Here is an 11,549-nt window from a genome sequence, read left to right on the forward strand (position 1 = left end):
CTCCTGTCAACTTTTTGAGAAGATGAAAATGTACATATAGAAATAACATATAGAATCCCTAGAATAGACAATGAGATTCTTGCAACATGCCTAAGAAACAAATCAAATACGGTAAAGCATTGTATCAAACAATGAATTTGTATATATATATATATTTTAGGCAATAAGGTCTGTGTAACGATGACGCTGTGAGTCGAGAAGCAGGTGCAGGTGAAACGTTTAATAAAATAACAGACATGAAACAAGACAGCGTAACAGTGGCGAGATACATGAAAACAGGAACAATACCAACTGAGGAATGAACAAAGGGATGGGACATACAAAAGGGAGGTAATGAGGTCCAGGTGTGCGTAATGATTAGTGCCAAGACCGGTGGTTAGTATTCCGGCAACGTCGCAGGGGAGGAGCAGGAGTAGACGTGACAGTACCCCCCCCCCATCCCCGCCCCCCCTGACGTCCGGCCCCTGCTGCAGGACGACGCCGACCAAGAGAACGACCCCGGGGTCGAGGAGCGGGTCAATCCGGGCGGTGAAGTTGGAAATCACGGATGATGTTGGGATCCAAAGTGTCCTCCATCGGAACCCAACACCGCTCCTCCGGGCCATACCCCACCCAGTCCACCAGATACTGAAGCTGACCCCCACTGTGCCGGGAGTCCAGCAGAGATCTGACAGCATATGCCGGACTGCCCTTGATGTCCGGGGGGGTGGGTGTTGGGCTGTCGTGAGGGACAGCATCAGCTAGGGGACCAGGGACCACCGGCCTGAGAAGGGAGGCATGAAACGAGGGTGAGATACGGTAGTGACTGGGCTGTTGTAACCTATATGTCACCTCGTTGAACCTCCAGAGAACGTTGAATGGCCCGACAAACCAGGGGCTCAGTTTCTTGCAGGGCAGGCAGAGTGGGAGGTACCTGGTAGAGAGCCAGACGCGATCCCTAGGGCGGAACACAGGGGTATCACTGCGGTAGCGGTCTGCCTGTTCTTTTTGACAATGGAAGGCGCGCTGGAGTCTCACTTGAGTGTCTCTCCACACTTCTGTGCGCCGGAACCACTCATCAAATGCAGGTGCTTCGGTCTGGCCAGGGGTCCATGGGGCCAGGGACGGCTGAAAACCCAAAACACACTGGAAGGGGGGTCAACCCAGTTGAGGAGTGACGCAGCAAGTTCTGGGCAAACTCTGCCCATCGAAGAAATCGTGCCCACTCACCCTGTCGGTCCTGACAGTGACTCCTCAGGAACCTCCCCAGCTACTGGTTCATCCTCTCCACTTGCCGTTACCCGGGAAGTGAGGCTGACCGTGACCCTGAGCTTCTCCATGAAGGCCCTCCATACTCGTGATGTGAATTGGGGGCCACAGTCAGAGACGATGTCCTCCGGAAGGCCATAATGATGGAAGACCTGCTGGAAGAGTGCCTCAGCGACCTGGAGAGCAGTAGGGAGACCAGGAAGAGGGATTAAACAACATGACTTAGAAAATCTATCCACTACCACCAGAATGGTGCTGAAACCGCATAGGTCAGCAGTCGATCCTTTATCCCTGTGGGAACGTAGATGCACTCAGGAGGACAGTTCAGGGTTGTGGGCTCCCTCTCTGTGTCCCAGGCCACTGGACCTACGACTCGGGTCCTCTGTAGTCAAGGCATGTGTGTAACCCTCCATCCTTCTTGTCCACAAAGAAGAAACCAGCAGACACAGGGGAAGTGGACGTGAGGATGCAACCTTGTTGGAGCGCCTCTTGGATGTAATCATTTATGGCCTGGGTATCCGTCTGTATCCGTCTGCGGCGCTCTGCCGCAGGGAGACGAGTGAACCCTACCTCCACGGGTTTTGGCTCTGATGCAGAGTATTCACTTAGGGAGAGAGAGAAATGATGAGATTACTGGCGCTCCCGAAGTAGGTTATCCAGACGGATGGCCATCGCAATGAGTGCGTCCAAGGTGAGTTTGTTGTCTCGACAGGCCAATTCCGTCTGGACAGGCCAATTCCGTCTGGACCTCTTCACACAAACCTCTTCTAAATAGCGTGCAAAATGCTGGCTCATTCCACCCACTGGATGCTGCTATAGTCTGAAAGATGAGCGCGAACTCAGCAGCTGTCTGGTTCCCCTTCCGTAAATTCGGTAGCAGTTCACTTTCCAGAGCCACTAACCAATCATGAATCCAGCTCCTCCTCTCCTCTCTCCCAGACATTTGTAAACCATTCCAACGCCCGCCCAGTCAGCAGAGAAATTACGTGTACCTCTCGGTGGTGGGAGCTCCCCTCTGATGCAAAAACTAGAGTGAGCACTGAAGTAGGAAGCCACAGCATTTGGATGGTGTAACGTCATATTTATCCAGGAGGGATCGCTGACTTGAGCGTGTTGATGAATGGGCTGATGTACTGGCTCACTGGGTCGCCTGGTTGTAGAGTATCCTCCGCTGGATGAAGGCAATGCCTCCCGGGTGTATTTGAGACGTTGCACACTGTGAAGAACCTCCTCCAAAGCCAATCCCAGTTATGCCAGCTGGTCAGGGTGTTGATATTAAAGAGAACCCTGTTCATTGACCGTCTGAGAGAGTTTGAATTTCCTGCTGCTTCCATGGTTTGAGTTGGTATTCTGTAACAATGACACTATGAGTCAAGGTGCAGGTGAAACATTTAATAAACAACAAACATGAAACAAGACAGCGTAACAGTGGTGAGATGCATGAAAACAGGAATAATACCAACTTGAGGAGTGAACAAAGGGAAGGGACCTACAATGAATTCCAGGTGTGACTGCTGACTACCAGTTGCGCATAATGATCAGTGCCAGGTTTACTTAATGATGATTCCCAGGACCGGTGGTTAGTCTTCCGGTGATGTCACACACCGGAGGGGAGGAGCAGGAGTAGACGTGCTAAGTGCTGTTCTTAGGCGTGACGCAAAGTGGATTGGTTAGAAGGTAAAACAGTTCAACACCACAGGAGTAAATGGACAGACAGGAGTCATCAGGCCAGGTAGTCCTGAGGCATGGTCATGAGGCTCAGGTTCTCCAGGATGCGGGAGGGGGGACATAAAGAGAGAGAGGAGAATTAGAGGGAGTATGCCTAACACCACACTGTACAGCAGATAGGACAGACTGACCTGAGCCCACCACCACATAGGGTAGCATAGATGCTGGAGACTGAAACAGAGTGGGTTAGGGGACACTGTGGCCCGTCCAAAGTTACCCTTGGACAGGGCCAATCAGGCTGGATATAATTCCACCCATTTACCAAAGCACAGACCCAACAAGGGATATCAACAGACCACTAACGTACTACCCTCAGACATGGCCAAGTCTAGCTCACAAAATATCTCCCCCACCATATGAGCAGAGGAGCCAGTGAGTTATCGCCCGTAAAATGGTCAGGGGCAGAGAATCCCAGTGGAGAGCCAGCCAGGCAGAGACAGCAAGGCTGGTTCATCATTCCAGTGCCTTATTGCCGTTCACCTTTGCACCTCTCGGCCAGACTATGCTCAACAATAGGACTTATTCAGTAACCTTTAAGTTTTCAGTAAAGCCTTAAAGTTTGAGACAGAGTCTGCGTCTCACATAGATCGGCAGACCATTCCATAAAAGAGGAGCTCTATAGGAGAAAGCCCTGACTCCAGCTGTTTGCTTGGAAATTCTAAGAACAATAAGGAGGTCTGCATCTTGTGACTAAACTATGGTATTTCACATAAACAAAAACAATTATTTTGTGTTAATGACTATGTGGTGGAAGATGTGTTCAACACCAGAGAGAGCTCTTCAAAGATTCTGAACATAAAACACTGGCATTAAAAGTGAAATTCAAGTTTTGTAAATATACCACTTATATTTGAAAAACGTGCCAAATTGATTGATAAAAACCTATATATACTGAGTGTACAAAATATTGAGAACACCTTCCTAATATTGAGTTGCACCCCCTTTTGCCCTCAGAACAGCCTCCATTCGTCAGGGCATGGACTCTACAAAGTGTGGAAAGCGTTCCACAGGGATTCTGGCCCATGTTGACTCCAATGCTTCCCACAGATGTGTCAAGTTGGCTGGATGTCCTTTGAGTGGGGGACCATTGTTGATACTCACGGGAAACTGTTGAGTGTGAAAAACCCAGCAGCGTTACAGATCCTGACACACTGAAACTGGTGCGCCTCGCACGTACTACCATACCACGTTCAAAGGCCCTTAAATATTTTGTCTTGCACATTCACCCTCTGAATGGCACACACACTGTGCACAATCCATGCCTCAAGGCTTAAAGATCCTTATTTAACCTGTCTCCTCCCCTTCAAAACCTGTCTCCTCCCCTTCATCTACACTGATTATAGTGGATTTAACAGGTGCCATCAAAAAGGCATCATAGCTTTCAACTGGATTCACGTGGTCGGTCTTGGTCAAGGAAAAAGCATGTGTTCCTAATGTTTTGATGCTCAGTGCATATTGTAGCAATCCTCGCTATATGAGCCATGTTATAATTCCCACCATGTGGGTTAACCCTATTGGCGTGATGTGTAAGGTGTTTGCAGAGATTGATGTGAAGATTTGAAAGGACGTTGGCCGTCGGACAAGTCAGGAATCTTTTTTGGTTGCTCAAAGATTATGATCACTTGCCCGAAAATATAAATTAGCTATTTACATGCAGAAATGTTATATACAGTATTGCAAGCCTTTCACCTACACATAGGGGATGAACCAGAAAGATCAGTTGTGGAATTCTTTGTATTTTAGTTGTCAGTAAAAAATGTTTCGCAGAGCAGGCTTAACTTGCTTGACTAAAAAATGGGGAGGAACGAGAAAGTTCAGCTTTAGGCTGGAATTATTTGCAGTTTGGTTGTTGTTTTAAAATCACCTGCCCAATGGGGCAACCGCAGAGTAGGCTCAACTAGTACGACTGCTAAGTACACTTCCCGCAGACAATAGGGCAACTCTTAATGTCAATCCCTGTTCACGTCCCTGCCCTGCTGTTCGGTACAATATCTTAAATGACAGTGTTTTTAATGCATTTGATTATATAACCTTGAAGCCCATTCAAAACAGCATGGGAAAGGATACTGAAGTAAAGCATAAATAGCTGTCACTTTCACAGCGAATATAAATTCACTGATTACACATGAAGGCGATATCATGACGACGTTAGCTGGCTACACGCATGCACTTCTCCCTTAACCATAGCCCTAACCTTAAAGAGTGACTCCGTTTAAAAAGCAACAAATCCCTTTAAAAGTGGCCTATGTGGCATCAATATGAGTCAGAAACAGTTGTTCTAGTGTCAAAATTGACTTCTAATTTTGGTCAAGTCGGAGTTTGGAACATTATGGCGTCATAACAGGTAAATTAACGTTGGGTTTCAATTTAAAAATGTCCATTTGCCCACTAACATGGGGTGAACAGTTGTGGTGATTGCTCTCTACTCAATAGCATAGACAGTGAGACAGAACTGCCCAGCATCTACGACTCTGTTTACATAAGACAACACATTGCACATTTTTTTACTTGAGAAAAACTGTCCCAAACACCTTAGTTATAATGCAAAAAATAATTACAGATTTCTTGAGTTATCTTAGATTCATTCTGGGGATATTGAGGAAGTGAAATAGGCTACAGTGTGTCAAGTTGGACAAAAATCATTAACCAAATGCAGAATCAGTCAGGAAACCTCCAAGACTGAAATGTAGTTTTTCTAACGAGCAACAGAAAAATACATGTGCCAATCGCACTTTAACCAAGTTGAAGCGTTGGCTAAACTGGGTTATTGTGAAATTGAATCATCATTTTGATAAGCTAATGTCATTGATTTGACAAAGCAAGTGAATTCTTGTCATAATTCAACATTCCAAAATCCGACATTTGCGACTGTTGGAGAAACGTCTAGTATCGCAGTGAGTTGATATTAAATACTTTTTGTGACAACTGTCAGTGACACAAGCAACAATGGAGGCAAACACATACTTAGAAAGGGAGTACTTTCCCTGGACCACAATTGAAGGACGTTGGTAGATGGTAAGTCAGCTGGTCTGGAGAAAGTCTGGTCATGCAGCAGTAGGTGAGGTCTACCTCTCCAGTGCTCAGAATGGTATTCTATGAAGCAAGATACTGTACATCTACTCAGGGTTTTCTGAAGCTAACCAGCTTCAGTTAGCTTCATGTTCCAGGTCAGGCTTAATCTGTACTACGACCTCTAGCAGGCTTGTAACTCCGCTTGCATGTCGCACACGGCTAGTCACACACCAAACTCTTCATTGAGACAATGTTAAAACATAAATCCATGGGCAAGTCAGTGCCACATTTTAATTTGTACTGAAATCAAAATTAAAGAAATAGTTATCTTGCAAATTCTGCAAGCTATGGTATGAAATAGTATTTTAGAAGTGCTGTCTTTATTGTATTACTCATTGTTAATGGTCGATTTTGGTGAGCTTATCACTGCACAACCACAAGCACCTTTCTCCTAGCTATAAAATAATTGTATTAAGTCATACAAAGGTGTTACTGTGCGTAAAGTTTAAATTGCATTCTTTCATTACTAAATGTGTAATGTGATATATTTAAGAGGAGTTAGCCGTGAGTTAGCCTGCCCCAGAGCAGGCTACTTCTGAAGGATTTGTTGCAATAGAAATTGACCTGGCTAAAAGGTGAGCCACTTTTGTAAGACCAGTTATTCCGAGTTGCTGATTTACCTCGCTAACACCTGAAACCTGCTTCGTAGGGTTACCCATCTGGTCACCTCTGAGCCTGTGTTTGGCAGGGTGTGTCAGGACAAAACATTTGTTGAGTCCTGATACCTCCACTATGGGTTCAATGCATCAAAACCAATGACATCTTTCTGCTCCAGCAAGCATTACTCATGTCAGAGTTTTTGCAGAGCAGAGTCACAGAGGATCCATCCCACTCTAGAACATTGGTGTTGGACACTGAGGATAAATCTGAGGGAAGAGCATCCACAGAACAGTGTTAGAGAAGGAACTGATCGGTCTAGAGCATAAACTGAGGAGTGTCCAAAAGTAATCAGATATATCAAAACAACGTTACTCATTTTGCGTAATCCAATGGATTATGCTACTAATTATTTTTCTTGTAATCTGTAATCAGTAACTGATTCAATTTTTCAAGAAATCCACCCAACCCTGATGCATAAATAATACCATTTGAAACGCTCTAATTGTATTTGGGGTGAAAAGGATACATCTAAAGACATTTGAGAGATAAACACAAACTTTATTTTATTCCTTGTTCATTGGACTGTGCTGGATGTATTCCTGGCGGTTTGTAATTTCCTCTAAACTCCAATATTGGATTGTTAAGAGTGTTTTCTGTGGGGGCGGGGGGGGCTGTGAGTAGCATAGCAACAGGGCTCACAGAGCCCACAATAACATTAGCACAAGCACATGGTGGTGGAGTGTTTTTTGCAACAACATTAACTATCTATCTATCATACTGAATCAGTGTCTGCAAGATCACATAATGATAGTATATTTCATAACATAACCAAATAAGGCATAGTATAACGTTACTGTAAGACAAAAAACATTTACATTTTAGGATGATTGTATGAATGGTCCAATTTGTGTCTCATACAGCAACAACTCAACAACACCTGCCACTAGGAAAAATGTGTGCTTTGATTGAAACAAAACACTAGTATTCTACAGTTTCTTAACACCATCTTCTCTACATTTGCACGCTGTACATAACTAAAAAGATCTAAATGCGTATTCCCATGAATCTGATTGAGATCAAATGGTTGGCATGCAGATGCTGCATGGACATTTCACTGGTTAAACTTGAAGAAATATAATTCACGAATGACAGTGAGAAATGTGAAGGGAGGGTGACCACAACAATTTGTGTGTAAAGTAAAGGTAAAGAAACATGTGCGCAATACATGATACAGATCTTTCCAGGAGATCAAGAGGGGCGGAACGAGGGCGGTACGGATGGTTACCTACAGATCCACCCTCTTGGCCTAAATAAATAGGCTTACAGGAAACCCTCTCTGAATAACCTTTAAACTGACTGGGAGTAGACCATAGACCGTAAAGGAATACACGGGACAAGGTAGGTTTTCTCTTCACAAATCACACACATGCATGTTTCAAAATTGTGACTTTAATAACTTACATAATATGTATCCTGTGTGAAATGTCTAATGATGGCAGCATAACAAAAAGCATATACTATAACTGTTCCATTTCCCTTATTTGGTCAAACTGAATTTCAACTTTACATGTATGGTGACCACTGTGTTGTGAGTGGAGAGGGAATGGTGAGGTTTCATGTTCTCTGTGATAATGTTGTGATATTTTCCACTAGTTTGCTCAGATTTGAGATGAATTAGACATTTCCTTTTCAGTTTAAAAAAATAATTTTGGTGGGATTAAAATGTTAAAGAATTGCAATATGTAATATCAATGCCACCCATAAAAAGAAAAAAGCTGACAATGTTGATCGCTTTATCTCTCTCTCAGAAAATTGTGACAAAATGTGGAATAGGATATTCTTTTGTGGACTGGTGGTCTGTCTCATCTGCCTCACTGACCAGACTCAGGTAAATATACAGTCAGTCAGCACTGAAAAACAGAGAGACGTGTTATTCCTTTAAACATGGGAGTAACCATTACTTATCTGCTGATTTTGTACAGGAACAGAAAACACCTTTAGTTGTTCGAGGTAAGTGTTTGTTTTCTTTGTTTAACTTACATTGTAAACACAAGAGACAACCATTCTTAACCTCTGACCCCTGTCCTTTTCAATGTGTTATTGTGTATGTGCATGTGTTTTTGCTAATTTCAGGGACTGATTGCACACAGATCAAAACTCTCTCCCCTCGAGCCACCAGTGGAGTGTATGTCATTCAGCCTGCAGGAGTCACATCCCCCTTTATGGTATGGAAACATCTAAATTTATAGGCCAGGTACTATATCTACAGTTGTCATTTGGTTACACAGCCACACAGGGGAAGTAAAGCTTAGCTATGGAATGTTGAAGGTGTCGCCAGGCTTGCCAGAGTTACTGGAATTCCACAGGGTTCCAACAAAACAATTTGTTGATTCAAAAGTATATTTACATTGTATACAGGTGTATTGTGAGATGCTGGCGGACGGAGGCTGGACAGTCTTTCAAATGCGCACTGGGGCAGAGGTTCTTTTCAACAAGACGTGGGCTGAATACGAACAAGGCTTTGGGAGTTTACAGAGTAAGGAAGGGTCCCTCTAAACACCACATATTCCACCAGCAACGGATACTGAGAACTGTGTAGTTTGCTGAGCCATTGTTAGACTAATTGAAATACATTTTTCTCGATAATGCTCATGTTTACTTCTAAGTCAAATTATCCCCATAATGCAGTGCATTTACTTTAAGTATGTTTTTCACTTCTCAATTCAGTTCTCTTTCCTGTTGTTTCCTAGAGGACCACTGGCTGGGTCTGAGTAAGCTGTTTGCTCTAACCAAGGGGGGCAGGGGGCGGAGTTCGACTATGCGTGTCAACCTGTGGGACTTTGAAGGGGGCACTGCCTTCGCTGAGTACAGTGACTTCCGTCTGGGCACGGAGAAGGAGAGCTACCAGCTGAACGTTGGAGCCTACAAGGGCAACGCAGGTAACAGTTAATTTCAACAGCCTAAGGTGACAGGGGTCATATTATTTACTTCAGTGTTCTAGTTATTTCACATTTGGTGGCAGCTACACATCACACATATGTCATATGATATGTATGCTGGGTTGATATTCTTAAATGGTGTATGCTTTGGAAGTCAATACAATCAAGAGTGAAGTAGAACTGCAGTATTCTCTCTTCATCCCTCCCTGTCTCTCCGTAGGTGATGCCATCCGTGGGAAATACACAGGCATTGACCAGAACGGCTTTGGCTTCAGCACAACCGACAAGGACAATGACGGCTGTTCACCCTGCATCTTTGGCGACATCGCCGTGGACAAGTGCAGCTTCTCGGAGGGAGGAGGAGGGTGGTGGTACAGCCGCTGTGGCTCTGCCAGCCTGAACGGAGACTGGCACCCCGCCGGCGAACACATCGGCTGGGCCTCCGGCCTCCACTGGGAGACCTGGAAAGGACCTGCTCCATACTCGGCCCGAGCCAGCCGCATGATGATCAAGTCTGCGTGGAAGAAGATTATTACAGCAAACTAACACGAAAACGAATCATTAAAAAAAACAATTTAATAAACTGAAATAAAACTATTAACAAGGCAAGGTTTGACAAACAAAACTATACTGAAACTATTATCTTTAACTTACTAAAATAAAATAAAAACAGTTGACCAGTTAAAAGGTCTATAAGCACAACATGGTCACAGTCACCATGTTTTCAGTGAAGATAAGTTTTATTTGTTGCACTGCCACAAATCTGCATATCTAATGTGAACAGTTTAAATAGTTTGACATAACTTGTAGTCTAGAATGTTGATATTGTATGCGTTTTCAAATATAATTATCTTTAGAATATTTGTTTAGCACACACTTAGCCCATACATACTTTGCCCAAATTCAGACACCATTATTTTGCCCTGTAAACATGATTGAACTCACACATTCAAAGCTCTGTGTTTAAAGTGAAATAAAAAGTTGTACTCATTGCATATTAAATCATTCATGGTTTCTCATCATAGAATAAATAGGTTGTTGTTCTCCTACCCTAGAAGCCTGGTTTCTAGCTTTGATTGAATCGGGATATTTAGCTTTGTTACACATTGCTACATTAATCCCGGGGCTCACTTGAAAAAGAGATCTCAATGTGACTGATCATGGTTAAATAAAGCATAAAAAGAATGAAGACTTCAACTTTGATGAACAGATTATGATGAACAAATCAGCATACCCTGTTGTGCCTACCACAACTCTTTGAACATGACGTGACATTTCAGATAAAGCAGAACAATTAGAAGAAAGTCTTCATCAACAATTTAATTTCTGTTTCAAATAAATGCAACCCACTTTGTCACCTGTAGGAGTCTCACTCAGCATACATGTGATTTCTTTACACAGTGTCCTGAAGAGATAATTATGCACGCGCACACACACGCATACACAAAGAGGTATTGTAACATGTAACAACTATTTTTATTGTGACGTATTATATTGAGGTATTAACCCAGAATAACCCAGAATGAGGACTAAATGGAGTAACGGACATCGAACATTCTCAAGTGGTCATGTCTTTTGACTTACCTTCCTTCTTTCTCTCCTCTTTCTCTCTCTTCTGGAAGACTTTGCCATCTGGCTGCTCCTTCCATCGCACAGATGCACCTCCATCTGTCTTGGTGATCTCTGCCTGTATCTAAAAACAACATGGACGACAAATGCTGTATAAAGATGTGATCCACAGAAAATGTTGTGTTGTGACAAGGTAGGGGTGGTATACAGAAGATAGCCCTATTTTGGTAAAAGACCAAGTCCATTTTATGGCAAGAACAGCTCAAATAAGCAAAGAGAAACGACAGTCCATCATTACTTTAAGACATGAAGATCAGTTAATCCGGAAAATGTCAAGAACTTTTAAAGTTTCTTCAAATGCAGTCGCAAAAGTTGTCTCTATCTTCTTCCCGT

The 11,549-nt window shown here is 43.5% G+C and overlaps 1 protein-coding gene across 2 annotated transcripts; it reads left to right on the forward strand.

Moving 5' to 3' along the window:
* The first annotated feature begins 7,986 nt into the window (after positions 1–7,986).
* LOC110490554 (angiopoietin-4) lies at positions 7,987–10,759 on the forward strand. Of its 2 annotated transcripts, none has more exons than XM_021563976.2 (7): positions 7,987–8,046; positions 8,457–8,536; positions 8,631–8,658; positions 8,782–8,873; positions 9,067–9,184; positions 9,399–9,587; positions 9,808–10,759. In XM_021563976.2, the coding sequence occupies exons 2-7, from the start codon at positions 8,471–8,473 to the stop codon at positions 10,131–10,133; spliced, it is 819 nt and encodes a 272-aa protein (XP_021419651.2). In that variant the 5' UTR covers positions 7,987–8,046; positions 8,457–8,470; the 3' UTR covers positions 10,134–10,759. The 2 variants fall into 2 exon arrangements, with proteins under 2 accessions (XP_021419651.2, XP_036800805.1); XM_036944910.1 differs by having other exon boundaries at positions 8,019–8,037; positions 8,455–8,536.
* The last annotated feature ends 790 nt before the right edge of the window (positions 10,760–11,549 follow it).

This window comes from Oncorhynchus mykiss, chromosome 15 (genome assembly GCF_013265735.2).
Source record: "Oncorhynchus mykiss isolate Arlee chromosome 15, USDA_OmykA_1.1, whole genome shotgun sequence".
Classification (NCBI taxonomy): Eukaryota; Metazoa; Chordata; class Actinopteri; order Salmoniformes; family Salmonidae; genus Oncorhynchus; species Oncorhynchus mykiss.